The 23,809-nt window shown below is 36.6% G+C and overlaps 1 protein-coding gene across 1 annotated transcript in view; it reads right to left on the reverse strand.

Annotated features, from left to right (window-relative positions):
• Positions 1-23,809, reverse strand: part of LOC145984199 (sodium- and chloride-dependent GABA transporter 1-like) — an 84,238-nt gene that overhangs the window by 3,425 nt on the left and 57,004 nt on the right. The window contains exons 2-13 of the mRNA XM_083117724.1: positions 23,391-23,673; positions 21,442-21,573; positions 20,882-20,983; positions 15,554-15,737; positions 14,548-14,680; positions 10,068-10,202; positions 9,589-9,692; positions 6,615-6,739; positions 5,967-6,079; positions 5,300-5,431; positions 3,236-3,439; positions 800-967 (exon numbers count right to left, since the gene is read on the reverse strand). Coding sequence (XP_082973850.1) covers positions 800-967; positions 3,236-3,439; positions 5,300-5,431; positions 5,967-6,079; positions 6,615-6,739; positions 9,589-9,692; positions 10,068-10,202; positions 14,548-14,680; positions 15,554-15,737; positions 20,882-20,983; positions 21,442-21,573; positions 23,391-23,610 — 1,752 coding nt within the window. The 5' untranslated portion in view covers positions 23,611-23,673. The remainder of the gene's footprint in view (positions 1-799; positions 968-3,235; positions 3,440-5,299; positions 5,432-5,966; positions 6,080-6,614; positions 6,740-9,588; positions 9,693-10,067; positions 10,203-14,547; positions 14,681-15,553; positions 15,738-20,881; positions 20,984-21,441; positions 21,574-23,390; positions 23,674-23,809) is intronic.

Here is a 23,809-nt window from a genome sequence, read left to right on the forward strand (position 1 = left end):
GGAAGGACACGGGTGCCCTGGAGATGACCGGAGACACAGGAGAGACCGCTGGCCTAGATGTTGTTGGCGATAAGAGGCGGCAGGAGATTCGGCGCCTTTGTCGTAGGAGCGTTAGTTCTCCGGACTCGGGCTGGCTTCTGGCTCTCTGTAGTCCGGACCGCTGCAACCGTAGTGCTCGCTCGTGATGTTGCTATCTCTCGGAGTGGTCTCGTCAATCAGCGTCGATGGTGTTGTAGATGGTGTGGGCCGATTTACCATCTCCAGTGGATTTTATACTTCAGGGTTTCTTCGTAACGCGGTGAACTTTGCACCTCCAGCTGTTCACCTGGGGTATCCCTTGGCGCTGGTGGAAAGTTACAGTGGAGGTGCACTCACTGCTGGTGAAGGCCGTTGCCTTGCTGACTATGCAGAGCCGAGTGGAAATTTCTTGTTGCTCGGCTCTGCATCCGGTAGAAATTGGGGTGAATGAGCGTTCAACCGGCGAGCTTCAGAGCGATGTTTTAACAAAATTGATATTTCGATTTTCATGCTCCAAATTTCATCATCAATATATAATCAGATGAATTCCAATGTTTTCTGCACCCTTCTCATCGCAATTGCAAATGCTAATCGGAATGTTACGGGAAATGTTCCGTATTGTCTGCTATAGATAATGCTAAAGGTTTCTGGAAGCATTTATGCTAGCAAAAATGTTAAAGGAACTGCTTCCATCTAAGGCGGGCCTAAGAATTGAATTAAATTGTTTTATGTCAAAATGGAAAACTACAAAACTAGTTTGATACTTAATATATATACTTACTGTACTAAAGTCCCCTGGAGTAGTTACCCACGCGTATATCATGTATCCCGGGATGCACAGCATGGAAGACAAGGCAGTTACCCAACCTAAGAAATGGCTCCACCATGGGTATTCATAGTCCAGATACTTTATTGGCGTCCATTGTATTATATTAAAGATGAATACACCCTAATTGATTGGAAATAATCGGCGTGAATAGTTGTTTCAAAAATTTCAAGCACACTTTTAAAAATTACAGATAGGAGTAACTTGATAAGACAACTTTTCCACAATATTGTGAACACTAGAGATTTTAGTTTTTTTAAATTTCTTTGCATTACCTGTAGCTAATTTCACTAACTGCAGCGGTACCAGAAGTGTTGACTAAAATCTCTTATATGGAAAGTGGAATATATTCAGGAACGGAATTTCTTAATTTATCCTTAAAACTACATGAATATATTATTTGGATATGTACGAGGTGCAGTTAAATGAAAACCTTACTTTTTTATCTAGTATATTTCTGCATGTAAAGTTGCACAAGTTTGCTACATTTTATCATCGACCCATTGCTGATCTACATATATTTTCAAGTCTGAGTTAGCGCCTGTATACCTCATGAATAAGAATATTTGGAATCTATGTGCAGTCACTTATGAGCCACCGCGAAAGACTGTCCATCCATCGCGTGCGGACTGAGGCCATTGTCGAACTTCCTCCTCTTTTTGTAAACTTGCTGGCGTAGTAAGCATGCATAGATACATTGAATTTTCATTTCACGTAGAAAATCTAAAAGTTTTAGGCTTCCAGATGACAAGAAACCACTGCTCTTCGCATGTGTATGCAGGAGGTGCCATCTTTAAAATGACAAAAATAGTGTTGCAACCTTGAGGTCGTTTTGTTATTTGAACTGTTTACAGTCTGTCCTGTAATTTTTGTCGGACTTGTAAGGTTTTAATTTGACTTTCCCTCGTATATACAAAATTAATCTTTCGCTGTTGGTGCAGAGGAATTTATCTAGGATATTTATCCATATGTTTGTTTATTTCTAAGTGTGCACTCAGATAATTTTGCATAAACAAATGGAAATTAAGGTCATTGCATATCTGTTCCAAGCTATAGAGAAGATATATTTATTTTGATTTTAATATTTTTTATTGATTGATTCAGTTGGTGTTTTCAGTCCACTTTATGCACGGTAAGGCTAATTGAGACTGGACCTACATTTTAAAGTGGGATCCGAACCACTATGTGCCTCCACCGGGTATCGAACCCAAAACTCCTTGATTACAAGGCGAGGACGCTACCACTGCGCCATCGAGGAGGCCCTGATATTATTATTATCGTTATTATTACATCGGACGTAAGCAAATATTTTGACCATGCAACTCACAAATTGTAAAGTGGACCAAAACTAGGGCTGATTCGGTAGTTCAGTTGGTATGGCACGGTATGCCAGATACCTGGGTTCGAGTTCTGGTCGAGCATGCATTTCACGCGTAAATTTTTAAGTAGTTTTTAAGAATCTGCTAAATGGAACGACCTCTCAATTATCAAGTGAGAGCACAGCATAATTCTTAAGTTTGTTGAAGTTTTTCACCAGGCCCAAAATTGTTGATCTTGATCCGAATCTAACCCCTCTCGTTAAATACTACAATAAATACTGGTTTAAATCTGGTAGAGCGGCATTTAAGACTTTGAAAGTTGAACCTCCCAACGTTTTCAAATAAACCTAGAAAGAACTCGGTAGCATGATATTACCGCAAATGTATGGATTTTGAAATTCTATCTACAATAATTCTATTTATTTTTATTTAAATCCATAGAGTTGGGACAAATTGGAAAATCGTCAAAACATTGGCCAATCGTTTGTAAATTACATGGTGAGTGTCAAGGCCAGCCTTTGCGTTTGCGTTTGTAAATTACATTTTCATTTCATGTGTGGAAATAAAATACTAAAACTACAAAGTGCTAAATCATTTGAACATTTTAAATATAATCTGACATCATATATATTAGGAATATTACTTATCAATTTTAAAAAATAAAATAGAATTTTGTTTTATCTTGTTTACATATTTATTGTAAATGTGCGAATCATATTTTTCAAACATGAATGTGACAGCGACTGATTTTAGTAGAAATAGTAGTCATTGATTTACTTCTCCCTGCGCTTGACAAAGTAAAATGCAATTACGATATGAAAATGTAACACGGAGAAAAGCAGACCTAACCATTTTGTTGATCTTAGATTGCTGTCCTGGTATGAGTAGGCCTACCCTTGGCCCCACCTTGAAATCTACTCTTATAAGTTTAATGAAGTGATTCTGGAAGCGATATGGCTCCTCTTTTTAAGGTAAATGAATACACTCCTCTTAATTGCTTTTATCACTCTGATGCATTGCAGTATAGGTCTATGAACTAATCTTACGACATACTTAACATAATTCAACATACCAGGCAAATAAGTGGAGTAGTTATGGTCCAGCAGAATTTCCACCACAACATTGGATAGTAGCCAATCATATCCTTGATTCCATCATAGAAACGGTTTACACCAAATGCCCAGGAGATGGAGATGCATTCAAAGAAGATCAAGAACAGCAAACAAAATCCACTCACAGCATAAGAGTCAATCAGTTGGAATACGTACATTCCTCCCTGGAAGAAAAAGAGAGAATTAGTATCTTCTCCTTGTAATAAAGAATTGATTGATTGATTGATTTGGTGTTTTAAGTCCACTTTATGCACAGTAAGGCTAATCGGGACTGGACCTACAGTTTAAAGTGGGATCCGAACCACTTGTGCCTCCACCTTGTATCGAACCCGGGACCCCTTGATTTCAAGGCGACGACGCTACCACTGCGCCATCTGGGAGGCCCTTGTAATAAAGAAGTAAGCGTGAACAGGATATATAATGACTCTCCCTCCACATACATATGAGTTGGCGGATTCATATTCTAAACTGAACTGAAACTTATTCTCGAAGAAGTTGAATTTCTGAAAACACATTTGGAGATAAAAAGAAAACAGAAATATTTTTTGTTTGCATTATCAAAACGAGGAGAGCTAATTTAACACGTTTACGGAAGGTCGCGTAATTGAATGATTAGCGCTCTTACCTTTGGTGCTAGTGATTCCGGGGGAAACTACTTGAAACGAAATAGTAGCAGAATCCGGTTTAGAAATCCAGATAAGAGCAGCGATGAGACTCGATGTGCAAGCACTGTGTGCAAGCACTTAAGACGATCGCTGCGTGGCAGATCTTTGCTCTGAAAGGGCTATTGAGCCACGGAATTTTAAAGATTGTGAAGAAGCATAAGCTTCGGGAAGTTAGAATTGGAAACTTTTTCTCTTTTCTTTATGGTATTGTTAAAGGTGACTGGCTTTGAGAAAGGCAAATCGCCAACTTATGTATATAACAATTACTGACCAATTTTGATACTATATCTGATTAGGACTATTCCACCTCATACGGAAGCCTACCTACGTCATAAGCTTCTGCTGAATAATTTGTTTCATGTGCTTTGCCTGAGTTAAACAGACAAATTATTTTACTTTTCCTCTTCCCCCATAATTTGTAACTTATTCACTATTAATTAGTGATAGAGCCATGAAACGTAAAGTAACAGAAATTTCATACATCCACCAGATATGACGCAAGAAATAGAAATTAATGTGAATAGAATGTATGTAGCCGAACTCATATTTGAAGGAAGGCAATTCAATAATTCAGTAAAATAATCCATATGCAAGTGGTAAAGCAAGCTAGGAGCCCTTTGTTCAGTTGATGGCATCTTTTTACCCCTTTCAATGATGGAATGTGCTGAGTATTGAGTCACTCCAGTTCCTGAAAGTTCTGGATCCGACTCCCAATTGTATATGATTCAATCATCATTCATCCCTCATGGTCGTGATTAATCTAAAGAGCTACTAGTACGATTTTAAATAGAGAGATAATTGATATCCTTAGTCACTTGAACTCTAATTAAAAGTAAACTGTGGCCAAATCTGTTTTCTGGTTGGTTGGTTGATTTGGTGCTTTAAGTCCACTTTATGCACTTTAAGGCTAATTGGGACTGGACCTACAGTTTAAAGTGGGATCCGAACCACTATGTGCCTCCACATATGTGAACCCGGACCCCTTGATTACAGTTTTCTGCTACATCAGAGAATCATTTAGTTCAGTATACTCAGTAGATCGCAGAAAACGTGTGGCGAAAGTAACACATGGAAACTTGAAAGTTTAAAGGAAATATGCATCGTAATATACTTAATTTGCACTTGAAATTTACTTGGATATAACATGCTGGTCCACCCTAAAATAATAGATTTGACAACCTTTTACTGAAAGTTCATACTGGGTGCAAAGTGGTAACTAATACCAACAAATGTAATGAAGTTATAGAATTTTATTAAATTGTAAATATTTCTTCAGTGAAATTTAAGCAGATTAATTTCTTCTGCATCCTATGTCCAAAAAGAGATACATGTAGAGATACAAATATTATTACAACTTACCTGAGAAACGCAGGAAAGACCTATAATATACGAAATCAAGCATACTATGGCGATGAAAATCTCCTTTCTCCTTCTGAGTAAACGAGGCCATTCATCTACCATAGCTGTAATGAATCCTTCCATGGTACAAAACTGGAAAATAAAACAACAAATTAAAATTCTACTGAAGACAAAATGCATTTGCGATGGCAATATTGTTGTTGCTTAATAAGTATACATTGTAACACTAATGACATTGAAATATAAATAGGCACGTTAAAATATACTATGAAGTATGATAACTGGAAATAAATTAGAAGGAACTTGAATATGAGAATTAATAAGTCGTAACCCGTGCTTTTACACTGTAACTGTAACACCCAAGGGGGCACCGAACTTAATTTATTGTAATAATAATAATAGTAATTATTATTATTATATTGAGTAAGGAGTATGCGTATCGGATATCATAAATTAACATAGTCCAATACCGTCAAAATAAATTACTGTTTAGGATTTCGTGTGAAATTACAATCTGATAATTGTATTATATTAAATGCTTAAAATTTTATTTTTTCGTGATTGAAGTTGTAACGGGTTGCAAAGCTAGAGGTCTTAATTTCAAGTCTCGAGAAAAGTACATGTGTTTGCGTTTGGTTGGGCAGCGCAAGCAGGAAGATTTTCTTACCTGGCTGTCTAAACCGATTAATAGTAACATTATGAAGAATAAGCAAGCCCATAGCGGCGACCCAGGCAACTGTAGCACAGCTGATGGATAAGCCAGGAAAGCCAGGCCAGGACCTGAAAGGAAACACAGATAAAATCCAATCAGAAATCTTACCACAGCACAATCTTAAGGTTTCTTTTTAAAAGTAAGTTACAGTTATTTTGCTCCGAAAGTAACTAACTCTGTTGTAGCCAGTGGCGTAGCTAAAGCCCTGCAAGCCTTGCGGCGTTGAGGGGAGGGAAGGCGATACCAGAAACAAAATAAAAACATACATTTAAAAAAAAACACCAATACTTTCCAGCGTATTTTACCACATTGCCATGAATTTTGAGTATCTGCTTTTATTTGCTTATGTTACAGTTATGAATCGGCATTTTATAAATGTGCCTTGTGCACAAGAACATCATATGTATTGCACAGCTAGAAATTACCAGTAACAGCGGAAAACGAACATAGCTTCAAATGACCTGGTGGCGGCTTCAACAACAAACAAAGGGAGAGAGAGGGTGGACCCGACTTTTAAGGGGAAAAGTTTTGATCAAAGGGTGAAGGCACATTGGAAACAACAAATGAAATTCTCAAATAATTTTAAAAAAGTGACAAACGTACCTGACGCTGCTACTTCAGCAACAGGTTTACTCTGTTCATGAGCCATGAATCCTACTATTGAGAAAATTACAAAACCAGCAAACATACTGGTGCAGGAATTCACACAACATACGATCAAAGCATCCCTGAAATGAAAGAGAACCACAGATTAAAGTATATTATTTCTAAAATAATATACTATTTTTACATTTGTCCAAAATGTATGGAAAATAATTGTTTAAGATAAAACCAATGTTCCGTTGTCATCGGAGGCATAGAGAATTGAAATTTGAATTTGCAATTTTTATGCATTGTATTTGACATTAGAGATCAAACTGTAGTATCATTTTAGTAGAAAATAATACAGTACATGGCCAAAGAATTCAAGGGGTAGCTGGAAGAAAGGCGTAACTCAAAAAACACAGTTTAGCGATAATAATAATAATAATAAAACTATTCGCACCCTGCATCCTTTGATGGAATATGACAATATTCATGAATATTGTAGGGATACACTTCCTCTTGTGATTACGAGTTTCATGGTTATTGTACGAGAACAGAGTTTTTCAATTTTTTGAATTACGCCCTTCTTCCATAGTTGGTGTTCAAAAAAACAAACAAACAAAAAAAATTGTATGTAATTTCTATATTTATAATATTTCCCACAGGGAAGGTTAGATACAAACTTACTCTGCAATAATGAGGATGACTAGAATGTTTGGTTTAGAAAATATATGCATTTTTACTAGATTGCAATCACAAAATTGAAACTAAATAATCCTAACCAGTTTCACGTTATCATTCTAACTTGAAGTATCCCGAACATATAAACACCGGACCACCCAAGTAGCAATTCGACTGATTAATCTTCCAGAGTTGCCACCCACAGCCGTGGTAGGACCTTGAACAGTTAATGTCTTACAACTTATGAAACCCCGAAGAACATTTTGAAACACCATGCATAATCATATTAATATTAACCCATCTTTGTGTAACTTTTCCTGCAGCAAACGGAAGGAATATTCCCCATAAACTTGGTTCGCCCATATTCACTTAATTCACTTAAAGATTCCTCTTTGGACATGGTGTGTTCCTTTATTTTTTTCCCATTGTTTTTCCTAAATTGAATTTCCTGAAGGACAAAATAACATGATAATGAATTTAACTTACAGAACACAATCTTGTTTGCAATTAAAATAGAGAGGAGAAAAAACGAAAAACTTCAAATTACAGTTATTGTTAGTTGGATGTTCACATACACTCTATGTATAGGGATTAACATAGCGTACTGCGATTTTATGGATCCTGGGTTCAGTTCCAGGGTGCGCATATTTCTCACAGTCTTTTGTTATTTCATGAGTTCATCATCCAGTATCATTGTCCCTTGACAATAGATAAGAAATATATTTGCATTTCTTTTTCTCATTCATTCTTCTTACTTTTCCTTGCAACATTATCTTACCTACATTTCTTGTAGCTTGATATGTGCTTGTGTTTCCTTCATGTATATGTTATTAGTTTTGTTTTCCTATTTTGAGCCCTTCATATGTTCACCATGCTTATACTTTACAATTCTGGTTCTGGCAGTCTTCTCAAATTTGAGTTGCCTGGCTCAGTGTTGCTAAGAGGCTTATTGAATGCAATGGCAGAACAGCCTGAAGCAAGATACAGACAAACTCCATTAGCTAGGAGCTCTTACATATCTTCGACGATCAAACACGACGGAGGGGACAAAGACTAAGGTGGTTTTATAACCTTTGTTAACATGGAAACCAACAAGTTCTTACAACACACTTCTTACAGCTTTACAGTTAGTTTATGGAGGTGTGTGATAGAGTTCTTTAAGCCCCGTTTACGTTTGAGATTTAAGTGCAATGTTTATACCACATATACCCCAATTCAACTTTCAGAACTTCATGAGTTCGTAAACTATAAAGTACAAATTGCCTTGTGTGAACAACGTCTACGCCAGCATAATCGTATGATATTGTAAATGGGAATCTACTTTTTGTACAGTCATTTTTTTAACGTGCTGAATTAAGCATATTAATACGCAGAAGGAACGGCTGTTTTAGTTTCAGTTGTAAAATAAGAACGTATAATTCTGAGATTAATTCGATTCATGTGAATCGTGCACGATATTTGGATTACAGGGGTTCAAATGGGCAGTGCACCCAAGTTCAAAGGTATGTAGACATAAATTGTCCCTCACTGTTTTCAGTCACTTTAATTTTACATTCTGTGCACTTATACGGGGTGGATTCGATCTGATATTGTTGGTTGTTGAAGAGGGTTGCCTCTGCCCTGTTGGTGGTTTTCTTTCAAATCTAGAATCTCGCATCGTACAAACGAAGTGGATGATTATGGCGATGGACAATTTGAGTTCACGTACCTGTTGTACGTATTTATATAATCAAATTGAAACATGAATGATAATGAAATACCAAGGAGAAAGAGAAATGAAAATCCATATGTTGGCATAAAAATCTGCTCGCTATATGGGTAGACCTTCTCTGAAGACGCCTTTCGTATCATTGTGGATCGGAGTAACATAATGGTCTACGCGTTTCAATATATCACCATGTATTCTCCATAGACGATAAAAATGAAGAAATAATAATAAATATCAGCCAAGAGGGTAAAAACCGAGTTTGAAATTCACAAGTACCTTCTTGTACTTATTTTATTTCCACATTTTTCTTTAATTGACAACAAGGACGAACGAGAGGGGTGAAAAACACACTGCTTTACCTAGGACTGGAACCAAACATCCTGATTTCAAAGTGTGATAAGCTAATCACTACTCTACACATTTCAAATATGTACACTTAAAGATATGTCACGTTAGTTTAATATATTAAGAATTTGAGGAAATAATAACGCTACAACTGAAATATCTGTATCCTAGTGCCGTGACGTGCAAAACAAGAGTAGCGTGGAAGAACTTCTATCCAGGTCAAATACAAAACAAAACAATAATTAAAACATTACTCACTTATATACGTTATTGTTGAATTTATTGTAGCTTCCAAGAGCCACTAATGTACCAAGACCCAAGCCGTATGAGAAGAAAATTTGCGTCACAGCGTCAATCCACACCTGAAAATAAAAGAATTATGATTTTGAGATTTGTGAAAGAAAAAAAAACTGAATAATGAAATAGTGAATTAAATTCAATCATTATAATGCTATCTGAGATTTCCGTTAGGTTTAACATCCTGAATAACAGCAGGCCAGGGCTAACACTATCGTGAAACCCTCCAATATGGAATTTCAGTTCTGATTTTTCTGTCAAATTATGAAGATGTTTTTATATTTTTTTATCATATTTCAACTTCCTCATTTTTTGCCCCTTGCAGGAGGAGCCCTCTCCAAGTTCACCGCCCTAATTGGGCCTGATTAAGAGCCAATTAAAATGTAATTAACTTTGAAATTAACACATGATTTCATGAAATTATATAAAAGTTAGCTTACCTCGGACTCCTTGAGTTTGCTGATGTTTGGCATGACGTAGAAGTAAATACCTTGAGATGCACCTGGAAGAGTCACTCCTCGAATAAGTAGCACTGTGAGGAGGAAGTACGGGAACAAAGCCGTGAAGTACACCACCTGGAAATCAGATGATTGCATTAGTCGGGGAATTTAAGGGGATTTCACACTGAAGTATGGCGCAACGTGCTACCTATTGAATTTTAAAGCATGTAAAAAAATGAGAACATTCACACTAAAGTAGCATAGCGCTACGCTGCTTCGGTGTGAATATATTCGTTTGTTTCTGGGCGTTGTCAAATTCAATACCATGTGTCGTGCTTCCAGGAAGTACGTAACTAGTAACATGATACTTCGGTTTGTGACATCATCGTTGAGGTCCCGGGTTCGATACCCGGTGGAGGCACACAGTGGTTCGGATCCCACTTTAAACTGTAGGCCCAGTCCCAGTTAGCCTTACTGTGCATAAAGTAAACTTAAAGCACCATCTCAACCAAGCAACCAACACCATTGTTGAAATACGTATAACGTTGGCATATCGAACATTTTACCCATCCAATTTGTCTAGAACTTTCTGTAGCTGTAATTAACTTGGCTTTCATCAACTGTCACGTTCTTTCTATTTACACGCTGATTTATGTCGAGTGCTTAAGCGAGAGATCATGACATATTTACTTGACTGTTTTCTTAATTTTTGAATAATTATAAACTCGAAGGAGAGGTATTATAAAACTTTATCTTTCCCGAACATGTCCTACATTTTAGCCTTATGTCCGACGTCCGGGAGGAATTTGAAAAATATCATGAATGTCCTACATATTGAGCGTCACATAATATTAATTAGGGAAATACGTGTTTCAGTTGAACAAAGAGAAACCATGCAAATTACAAGTCTATGGACTGCACTCCCAAACAATAATGAAATTTACTTTCAATCAGTCATTGTCCAAGAAGAAAATAAGAGTTTGTCCTGCTAGAGAAAAAGTGGGAAAACAGAAGCAATTAATGAACAAAGTTTTGCGGCTACATTCTGATGTTATCACTGTTCAATGCCTAAACAGAATTTCTTGTCTTAGGGTTTATACTCATGGAACAAGGTGTTTCCCATTCTTATTCAATATTTTAATTTTAAAGCTGGGGTATGGAGAACAAAGTTATTCAGGGTGTCTACCAGTCAAGAAAGTCATGAAAGTCAAGAGAAAGTAAAGAAATCAACAAGTTGGTCAAGAAATTATATTTGTGGTCAAGAATCTTTCTATCACAATGACTGATTGATTGGTTGATCTAGTTTATTTTACTTTACTTTTATGCCCCTTTGGCTAATCGTGAAGATGAGGATGAATGGTGGTAATATAAGATTGATGATGGGACAATCACAACGTAGGGGCGATAGGGACGATAACACAAACCCCACATAAGATAATACTGACTGTGAGTCCAGATGCCAGAATCTCGCTAATCTGCCAAATGCAGTCCGAAAGAATTATTAGATAAAGCAAGTCGAATTATCTTAAATACAGCTTGAGTTTTCATCTTAACTGCCCTTTTGGTACGGGTTTTTCATTAAATAGATATTTATTTTCTTAATTGCAAATTTCCAACTTTACCTAAGCAGGGGTCGAATAAATAAAGGTTAAGAAAAGATAAACAAAACGCCAAGAAAAGTCCTGAAAAAGTCAAGAAGTTTGGATTTGTTACAATGTAGTTTGGTAGAAACCCTGTTATTGACCTAAAAACTACCAAAGATGAAACTTCTGAAACCATTCCAAATTAGGGTAATTGCTGAATATTTGTTTGCCATTGCAGGTCATAATGCAAATGTTGAGAGTGTAATTTCATTACCATCAGTACAACGGACTCACGAGAGAAATATATATATATCTATATATTTTTTTCATAAAGTCTGTAAAAAGTTTGGTACTGGTCCCTATAATTTCAATGTGTGTGACTGTCGAGAATAGAGAAGAAATCCCTCAACAGTGGAACGAATCCATAATTGTTCCTGTGTTTAAAAAAGGTGATAAAATGAACTGCAATAATTACCGTGGAATTTCTCTACTCTCAACAACATATAAAATATTATCTAACATTATTTTAACAAGACTAACCCCATATGCTAATGAAATTATAGGTGATTATCAATGTGGATTTAAACGTAACAGATCAACTACAGATCAAATTTTTCACATCAGACAGACACTTGAAAAAAAGTGGGAATATAATCAAAATGTCCATCAGCTATTCATTGATTTCAAAAAAGCATATGATTCGATCAAAAGAGATAAATTATATAATATATTAGTAGAGTTTGGGATACCTAAGAAGCTTGTTAGTATGATAAAAATATGCACCAGTGAAACAGAAAGTAAAATTCGTGTGGGTATTAATATGTCTGACAAATTTACAATTCATGATGGGTTAAAACAAGGAGATGCATTATCTCCATTGCTCTTCAATTTTGCCTTAGAATATGCTGTTAGGAAGGTAAAATAAACTAAAGAAGGACTAAAATTAAATGGTGTGACTCAGTTGTTAGCATATGCAGAAGATGTAGACTTACTGGGGGATGATGTGAATACAATTAAGAATAATGCTAAAATATTACTTCTCTCTTCATAAACTTTTGTCTTCTCGTTTAATATCTAAGAAACTGAAAGTTAAAATATACAAAACCGTAATTTTGCCTGTAGTATTATATGGATGTGAAACTTGGTCCCTTACATTGAAAGAGGAACATAAATTGAGAGTATTTGAAAATAAGATCCTTAGGAAAATCTTTGGACCTAAAAGGGATGAGGAAACAGGCGAGTAAAGAAGGTTACATAATTTAGAACTACATAATTTGTATTCATGTCCAGATATTATTAGAATAATTAAATCAAGAAGACTTAGGTGGGCAGGCCATGTGGCACGAATGGGAGAGGAAAGAGGAGTTTACAGGATTCTTGTTGGGAAACCTGATGGTAAGAGACCTGTAGGAAGGCCAAGACGAAGATGGAGGGACAACGTTGAGATGGACCTAAGGGAAATCGGTAGGGATGGAAAAGAGTATATAGATCTTGCTCAAGATAGGGAAAGATGGAAGGCCTGTGTTGCTGCAGCCATGAACCTTCGGGTTTAAGAAGGCTAGAGAGTTAGTTAGTTAGTTAGTGACTGTCGAGTCTCTCATAAATATATTTTGACTAAACCTGAAATTTTGAGAAAAATTGGCTCCTCTTAAAAGTACCCGTTAAAAACATGTAGTAAGAGGTGCATTGTTTAGTGTATGATTACGAGTTTTGACATTTTGCATTTAAGAATTCATTAAGAATTTTTTTTAACTGAAAAGTACCATTTTCAAATTACTTTCTAACGTGTTCTGTAGAAATATGTATTATTTATTGCAAATGTTTTGTGTCCTACAGTTTACTTAAAGTCCTACATTTTGGGACAGCATGTCCTACTTCTCCCTTATAGCGATCTGGTAACCCTATTCATGAAGTGATAACTTTAGTAATAGGTCGGTATGTGAGACAGAGAATGTTGGTGATCGTCAAATGTTAAAGTTGCTACTGTGTGTTTTCTACAAACAATCTACAAGGTTCGAATTCCGGCGTGGGCATGGGTGTTCTTTGTGAGTGTCCCTTCATCAATTTCATATCATCACTCATCCTCATCGTCGCGATTAGTCAAGAGTGGCAGAAAATCGAGGTAAAATAACGAAATCAATTAATCACAAATAGTCTAAGCCACACTTGGTGTACTGGTGGATTAAGTAACATACAAATATTTCGGCAAATTGGATAAACTTTACAATGTGTATGTGGTACAGTTTCTAATGTGTAGTACCAGAGCTGACAGTGCTTCCGGAATACAAGTCCGTCGTTTGACATTTCGAAGACAGTCAGCTTGCAAAATACATTTCAAGTGTACTTGAATGTCTGCATTTGATGAGTTAGGAAATGAGTTCTAGTTCGGCGTCGAGCCAGGAAAAAATCTCACAGCCAGGCCGAAACAGAATAAAGGTTGCATTGAAGATGAACACATGGCCTATAAGACCTGCCCAGTGGAGAAATCAAAGCTCCCTACTGTTCCATCTCACCTATGGACTTAAACGTCAGCAAATGTTTTTTCGCGTGGTATGTTGTATCTAAATCTAAGGAACATCAATATATATATTATATAACGCCGGCCTTTGTGACGGACTAGTCAGTGTAACACCGTATGTCTCGGTAAGACATGGATGTAATAATTGTGTTTGTCCCATCACCCATTTCATCAGTTCATCATTCATCCTCATCGTCTCAATTAACCCCAAAGTAGAAAAGCGACTTAAAGTAACCGAAATAGAAATAGATGTATAGAAGAAGGGTACATGAATATTCAGTTTTGAATTTTGATCGAAAAATGTGAGTAGCTTCAACTAAAATCATATGATACTTTTCTGATAGCTTATTCTGTTATTTAGCGGCAGAACTGTTCGTACCTTGCCAGTCCATTTAACACCTTTCCATATACAAAAGTAACAAAGGATCCAAACGAGCAGCAATGTTCCAGCCAATTCCCACCGGAGAGATCCTACGACTTCAACACCTTCACTGATTTCCAAAGCACGTCGCCTGGAAAGATAAATCGGTGATTAAATACTGTCGGTATGCATCATCATAGAACAAACACTATTTGGTTTAATATTATCATTTGTTTACACACGTATTTCAGGCTACATAGATAATTTTAGCTAATTTAACGTGTTTCACTATGACAGAGAAAGAATGCAACGTCAAATTAAAATAAACAAATATATTTAGGCTTTCAGTCTCGCATATTGGCAGCGTTCCGTTATAGCAAATATGAAGGAAAGAAATCGAAAATCAATATATGGTTTATAGAACTACGTTTTCTTTTCCTTTCTTTGATTTGTCAGACAGAAATATTGAAAATACGTATTAAAGTGAACGTTAGAGATACGAAGATATTTGCTAAATTATATCGATAGCTTGCGTGGTCAAAGAAAGATTTTAGTAGAAGTTCCTTCCTTGTTTGGTTGCACTGTTCATATATGTTTCCCTTAAAATTGTTTTGTAATTAAAATTGCATTACGGAGTGTGTATTTTGGCATTTGACAGAAATTGAAACTTTGACCGAACGAACCATCTTCTATGCTTGAATGAGTTGTTAACTTGTCATCGATCAGAATATGACCGCAGTTCAAATTGCAAGCGATTTGATTTTCCCAAAAGTTTGAAGATTGATCGACACTTATAAAAAATCATCTCTAACCTCCAGTCTCATTTTTGTGACCGAATATTGCATTTATGTATTTCAACCTAAACCACTTGTGTCGACAACGTTATTCTTTTCACTTGTTCTAAATAACCATAGACATGGATATCCACGTGTTCATGATCATCATGCATTGCGATTTGAGAAAGAAAACTGTTCACTTTTGACTAAGGTAATTATAGTTAAGAGTATACACATGAGTTACTTACTCCCAGAATTCCTTAACAGGGTCACTCATTTGTTTCGCTGAAATGTTGAACTCGTTGACAGTGCACATTTTTTCCGTTGCCGTGCTGTTGTATTGCGTCTCCCAACACGTTAGATTTTCTCTTTCATATGGATTCACGCAGTATCTTGTGTTCCAGTAGTTGTTGCAGGTTCGCCATGGAAGATCTGAAAGAAAGAAAATAGGTATGAAATGTTCATATTCAAATGAACTGAACCATGATCTCGTAGTATAATTATTCAGAACGAATGGATCATGTAGTTATGACTTGTTCATCAAATATTCTCAAGTTTATTTATTATTTAACTGGAACATTGAGACCCAGTCGATGAAAAGGGAACGGTGGATGAAGAATGTTATTACATTTTATCCTTTTCACAAGGACTTGTATTGATTTATTTGAATGAAATGTTTATTTTGTTAAAGAATTAAAGTCCACTTTATTCACAAAAAGGCTAATCGGGACTGGATCTACAGTTTTAAGTGGAATCCGAACCACCAAATGCCTCCACTGGGTATCTAACCCGGGACTCCTTGATTACAAGGCGACAAAGCTAACACTACGCCATCAGGGAGCTGAATGAGCTGAATGGGAAAGACTACCAAAGAAAACTCATCTGCAAATTAAAAAAATAAATGTGATAGATAATGTTATTAAATGAGCATGTTTGCGCTCCTTGAAAGTATTACAGGCTACTCATGTTAGAGAACATGGTTATCAGCTACTTTACCACTACGCCATCGAGGAGACTCCCGTGTGCACGACTATGCGATAATCGCGGCTCCAACTTTCTTTATTACCGAGAATCGCTGGCGTTTAAAAAGGCTCCTGAGCTCTTGAAACGAACCAAGTTTCATCGTTGCTATTAAATCAGAGAGGTAGAAAAGCCACATCAAATAACCACCAAAATACAAAAATTAGTTCAAGAGATGAATACAAAAGGTGGAGGGTTAGATTTGAACTTATGAATAAAATTTTATTGTGCACGGTCAAGTGGGAATGGCACATGATGCCACTGCTAATATTGGGCTTTCCAATCATGGCCTGTCGTTTTGTAATCAAGGGGTCCTGAGTTTGATCCACGGTGAATGCGCATTACGCAGTTGTCGCTTTAGGCTACGGCCAGACGAGCGATATTTACTGCCAGAATTCTGCCGTAAATGTAGCTGAAGAACATGACATGACATGACAGTGAACATGTAATAATTGAAGTCCAAAAGTATCCCTGTTTGTTTGACACGAATTGTGAGGACTACAAGAACAGAAACATGAAGATGGATGCGTGGATGAAAGTGACAATGGATGTGGTTGGTGAGAAGTGGGGAGATATGACCTCTGAAGAAAGAAACGACATAGGTAAGTACTTGAAACGAATCAAAATGTATTGAAAATACAAAGTACATAGTTATTATTTTTTACACTATTACGTCAATTAGCAGGTTAGGATTTTTGTTTACTACAAACATTGCAATGAACAAGACGAAATGAAATGATATTGATAGTAAATGAAAACATAGTATAATGTATTACTATGCTCATAAGTGGGTTAAACGAAAGTAAATAATTACAGCCAATGCCAATGGTGTGTTCCATGCAGGGGTGGGGGAGCATAGTATAGAAAAAGTTTTGAACATTTTGAGAACAGCTTTACAAGGAATCGTTTTGCCAGGGAAGTGATCCTTGATCAGAACAAAAATAGGTAGTGAAAGCATCTCTCATCCGAACACCACTTTTATTTCCTCTTGTTCCCTGAGCAGGTATACTCTCTAGTGGACATGAAAGTGTATCCTCAAAGTTGTACCCATCTCTCTTCCTAACAAAATTGTGTAGTACACAGCATGCTTTGATAATACAATCGGCAAACTCCGGACTAACATCAATGGGGCGATGGAACAGCCGCCATTTATTTGCTAATATGCCAAATGCACATTCAACAAATCTTCTTGCTCTGGTAAGTCGATAATTGAATATCTTCTTTTCAGGTGTTAGGTTTTTGTTAGGATATGGCCTCAGCAAACTTGAGCAGAGTGCGAAGGCCTCATCAGCTACAAACACATATGGAATTGGATCACCTGCATGTTCACTTGAAAATGTCTTGGGCTCTGGTAAAGATAATGTGTTAGAATAGATTTGTTCCCCCAAATCTGTAGCCTTTAATACATTTGAATCACTTTCTTTTCCATAACCTCCAACATTTATGTACGTGAAGCAATACTCAGAATCAGCTACTGCCATTAGTACTATGGACAAAAACTTCTTGTAATTGAAGAACTCGCTCCCACTGTTCCAGGGTTTAATAACCCTGATGTGTTTGCCGTCAATAGCGCCAACACAATGCGGAAAATTAGCTCTGCTTTCGAACTTGTGGCTAATCTGAAGCCAGTCCTCCACAGAGGGTTGTTTCATGTATTCAGCATGAAGACCATGCCATATGGCCACACAGGTTTCTCTGACAATGTCAGCAATTGTGGCACGACCAATTAGAAAATCGAAATGCAATGTCCGGAAAGAGCATCCAGAACCCAGGTATCTGAAAAAAAGCAGGAAGTGATCTTAAATATAGAATAATTTAATTGTAAAACCAAATGTGTAAGTACCATCTAGTTGATGTCCTGTGATTTAAACTGAGATGAGTATGTTCGTTGTGTTTACAGAGTTGCTTTCAGTTACAATTATGCATAAATTGTTTTCAGACACTGTCATGTGGTATATTGTAGCTATAACCATCTCAAAGCTAGTGGCGATTTTATTAGGTTAACGCAATATAAAATACATGTTCAAACTAAAATCCAAATAGCTTTGTTATTGTACTTTCGCCACATGCCAACTGTAGAAACTAGTGATTTGAGAAGCGTTTTCAAAGACATGACTGATCATTTGCAGGTTTAATTGTTTATTTAGTTATGTACACAGGAGACGCCACTAGTTTTGAAATGTTTGTACCTTTAAAGTTACATTTGTGACATAGCATTTTGCTTGTAACAATTGTGTGAACAGAGTTCGAATTTTCCTCATGAATGTTATGATTAATTTAGGTAAGGAGGTTCAAAAACGTTGGAAAAGCTTGAAAGATGCATTTACAAGATCTGTGAAATCACAAGATGGACGTAGTGGCAGTGGTGCGACTACAAGGAAACCTTACGTTTACCACAAACAAATGTGTTTTCTTCTTCCGACTTTGCAATCTAGGCAGTAAGTACTACCTTATTTAATTACTACACTAAACTGTTGTTGGACATAGATTTTGTTTCACATTCCAGTACATTAATATATAAATTTCAAATCAGCAGTTTGCGTTTGTTTCCTTGAAGCATGGGCGTATATATAGTTCACGTAAGGGGGGGAGTTAACTTTTGGTATGATTAGGGTTGCTATATTTCATATGTGAAAATCAGAGACGCAGCTGATCTGAAACTTGTTGGAGAGCGGGGGGATGGGGTGGAGGTTCTGGACCTAACAAAGTTGTATGTATGTACAGTCACGGACACTGCTGGGTTGTAACGATCCTATTGAAGAAGCACTGAAGCAAGCCCTCCATGTCTGACCATCATGCGCCGTGTGACTAGACAACCCAACCAACATTGCAATTTTTCGGCTTGTATGCCAGTCACGAGTATACATCTCTGTAAATTGAGCAGTGATGCTAAAGAAAAATACGAGATGAAGATTGTCGGAAGTAATGTCTCGTGTTCACGACATGGAATAATACTCGGTCCACGTTACGTTCCTTTATTTAATGTTGTTTGGGAACGAACCTGATGGACTGGGTTTATATTTTCACTCCTTGCATTACACTGCATTATCGATGATGGGAATGAGTGATGATATGATGAAATTGATGACTGGACACTTATGCCCCGCCTGTCTCTTGATCTGTTCTTCTGTATTATGCTTTTGTAACATGAATGTTTTTCTTTTCAATATTGTTCTGCAGGACGTCCGGAAACATGGATCAAACTGATGACCAAATTGATCACAGAACAGAGGAAGAACTCTCGCAGACCAATACCAGCAATGCCACCTCTTCGACGGAACACTTTAAAGCTGTACCTGCCAAACGAAAGAGGAGATCTGGAGATTCATTTGAGAGGGAATTGTTGGACGTTCTTGGAAAAAACTGGCCCGACCCACATGAAAATGATCCTGACAAAATGTTTCTATTATCATTGCTACCAACTGTGAAAACACTACATCCTTCAGATAAATTAGAATTTCAGATAAAGGTCATGCAGTTGCTCAAGTCTTACGATGATGCTGCTGAACGCAGGGGTTCATTTCAAGCAGTTTCCCCTACAAATTTGCTTCCCCAAACTTCATGCACATCATCATCATCCAGAACTACCGTTGAATCAGATGTTGAATCAGAGTCAGTGTTATCTTTCTTTGATTTGTAGAGAACATTTTATCTTGTTATGTTCTAGTTTTATCAATGTCTGTGTAGTATGTATTACCTTTTTACTTTCAGTAATATTAAACTAAACTTACCGTAATGTAACTGCGAGTTTCTCTTCCACACTTATGCAGTCCCTCATAACTGTACCTTCTCTTTTCAGGCTACCACTCACAGTTGCAAGTAGCAGTTCAAAGGAGCTTGTAGACATTCTATAATATTCAAAAAACTTATCTGGATAGTCTTTCAGTTTCCTATGAAGAAGCACAAACTTTCCTTTGTACGATCTTTCACTAATAATAGGATGAATCCACCACTGTCTCTTACGCTTTTGCCGACGACGACGAATCAGAAGCAAGCACAGAGCTGCTTTCGACTGGCAATTCATTGTTACATGCCACTATGAATGGAGCAATTTCTTTCAGCAAACTCAAGACACGTTTTGAACACAATGCTTTTCGTAGTAAATGTCGCTCGTCTGGCCGGGGCAGAAATTTTGTTGCTATATTTAACGCAGAGTAGAGCGACATTTACAGCTACCGTGTGACCACCCACTTGCGATAATTGTAGTTGCGACATTTACGGCAGAATTCTGGCAGTAAATATCGCTCGTCTGGCCGTAGCCTTAAATTGTAGGTCCAAACCCGGTTAGCATATGTGAGCATCAAGTGTACTTAAAGCAAATGTTGTCAAACTTTTCTTGCCACTGCTAAAGTGTTTCCATCTGTTTTCAATTTTTCAAGTGAACTTCCATCACAAAATTTTGCATCATGATAGTTATGAATCTTGTATTTAGTTTTTAAAAATATAATTAATTCCGTGCTTCTTACTGATTTCTACATAATACATGCAGATACATGTTTCAGATGTTTGTTACAAATAAGAGAATTTGATCAGTAGTAAACTTTTGTACAAATTACCTGCTCGCATGGAGTTGAAGAAATAGAAAATGGCCCAAGCCAGGATTACAATGTAATAGATGTTCATCCAACAGGACATAACGGCTGCTGCATAGCCAATACCTGAAAACAATAATTATGTAAAATAAAGGAAATTGTAAACCAATAATACATATTCGAAACAGTATGATTGTGTTTTATGAGGGTGAAAATTAAAATATTGGAACATGAGGTTGCAATGGTGCAATCCATGACTAGGATAGCGCTTATGGACCATCCAAATTAACTCGTACCTTCACATTACCGCCTGGTTTATTCAAAGCAGCTTCAATAGGTCATAATGATCTGAGTGGCTGACAAAGAAACAAAAAATATTTTTTGATGAGGACACAAACAAACTTTAGTTTAATAAATTTATTAAATACAGTGAGGAAATTTCTGATTCAGCCTTACATTGTTTTTATTCTCAACCTATATTGCAAGACTATGGACGTGCTAGTAACATATTTCGAAAACCATTCGGACAACGCACTAAATTAAACGTCTCCTTCTGCAGAATGTTTTGTACTAATAATACCAACCTTTAAAAATGGGCGCGATCTTGAACACACCGAGCCCTCCAATAGTAAGCATTTGTCCCATGGCCAATTCCATGAAAAACATAGGAATTCCGGCGAGGATCAGTGTTAGAAAATATGGAATAAGAAAGGCACCTGAAAATAGAATAAGTGGAACATTTTTTTCAATATTACCTTTCTTTATGAAAAGCGGATTCAAAGATCAAATCTGCTACGAAAAGAAAATTATAATTACTGCAATTTCCTGTTATTTTGTCATAACACACATTATATTAATCAAGGTTTATAGAGTGATCTATGTATAAGTCGATATTCAAACACATTTTACGGCATATCCAAATGCAAAATCATGATGGATCATCAACTCAAGAAAGAAATGCACAATTGGTTGAGTTGTTACCACGTAGCAGTACCGGACAACGAAGGATCTTCCAGTGCCGGAAAATACTTATTATTTTTTTTGTCTCAAAAGCAAAAGTTATGGAAACAAGAAGATAAAGAAAAGGGGAGACCATGGCAAAAGTTCCTCTTCCATCGTCAGCTGTTTCACAAATCCTGAGGTCAGAAAAATCATTGACAAAATATCTTCTGTAGCTGCTACCCATTCAGAAGACTGAGGAAACAATGTAAACATAGTGCAGGGCCTCCCCGATGGCGCAGTGGTAGCGTCGTCGCCTTGTAATCAAGGGGTCCCAGGTTCGATACCCGGTGGAGGCACATAGTGGCTTGGATCCAACTTTAAACTGTAGGTCCAGTCCCGATTAGCCATACTGTGCATAAAGTGGACTTAAATTCAATTGTAAAATGTGATGTGAGGATCGCACTATGTTTACATTGATTGAATGATTGATTGATTTGGTGTTTTGAGTCAACTTTATACACAGAAAGGCTAATAAGGACTGGATCTATAGTTTTAAGCGGGATCCGAACCACTATGTGCCTCCACTGGGTATCGAATCCTGTGGAGGCACACCATTTCTTACAAAAGAAGAGCATGAAAGTAACATATTGAAGAAACAAAAATCAAAGCACAGAAGACACGAATTGAAAGAGACAAGAAGAGAAATGAAATTCTCGAAACAAGAAACTAATTAAGCGTTACTTCAAGAGAACACATAGGAAGCGTTTTGTACATACGCAGATTACATGTGAATGTTGCTATAAGGATGTTAAACTCTACACTAGATACTTTAAATGATTTTAAGTTTTCAGAAGCATATACTTTAGGTCTTCGACATATAAAGTAGGTAACGAAATGCCTGTCCGCTACCTGACAGCATTTCTTTTATTTTTAAAAGTTACTTCTTTTTGTTTGTTTTAACTCTCATTTGTAATTCCGATACTATTTTTAGCATTGATTCCTTGTTCTTAATAAAATATCTTGAAGTGACAGATACTTGTTCTTAACTTCTGTTCCAATATGTCATTTTCTAATAATTATCAATAAACTTACGGCGTCCGGTACTGTAAGATTTTCCCATTCTGAACCACAATGTTGTTATTTTATGAACTAACTAAAAGCCCCAATCTAGTGTGGTGAAAAATTCTACTCAAGAACAGGCATGTAAAAGGTATTTGGGTTAATGATGTTAATAAATTTGTACTTCATTCTTTGTAATGTATGAATTTAAATTATGTCCGATTGTACTTGTAAACTTTTGTAACATCTGTGATATTAAAAGGACATTAATTTACAGTAGATTTATCGAACCTATGATGCCTTCAGTCAGTAATGCTTGTCCATAAGTATTATCTTTAAACATTATTTAGTTACTTTAAACTTATTGCAAAATGTTAATATCATTACTGACATGATTATTTACATATAATTCTGAACATTGAGCGAATGAAATGGTGGGATAACATTACTTTTGACAGCTATATTTTTTAATACACCATATATCACTTAATGCAAAATGAGGAATGAGTTAAATCATACACTAATTTCTTACCTCCTCCATTCTTGTAGCATAAATATGGGAAGCGCCAAACATTACCCAGACCAATGGCTAAACCAACGACGGAGAGAATGAAGTCTAGCTTTGAGGACCATGATCCTCGCTCAGGAAGATCATCTTTCTTAGCAGGCTTGTCCGAGTTCGTACATTGATTCATCTCCAGGCTAAGAAGATGCTTCTCGTTTGCTAAAGGAGTTTCGCGTGTCTCCGTCATCTTGTTAGTTTGGTGAGAGCATTCCTTTTCTGGTGGACTTCACTTGACTTGGTACTCTCCTTCCTGCAACAAAGAATAAACGCACTTAATGATATTTTCTGTGGTAATTTGATTATAAAAATCAATTAAATTATTGCGAGCATGTTCTGGCTAAACATTATCTACCATCTACTTCACGGCATAAAGAGAAATTTAATGA

The sequence above is a fragment of the Lepisma saccharinum genome, chromosome 2, assembly GCF_977018435.1.
Source record: "Lepisma saccharinum chromosome 2, izLepSacc3.1, whole genome shotgun sequence".
Taxonomy (NCBI): Eukaryota; Metazoa; Arthropoda; class Insecta; order Zygentoma; family Lepismatidae; genus Lepisma; species Lepisma saccharinum.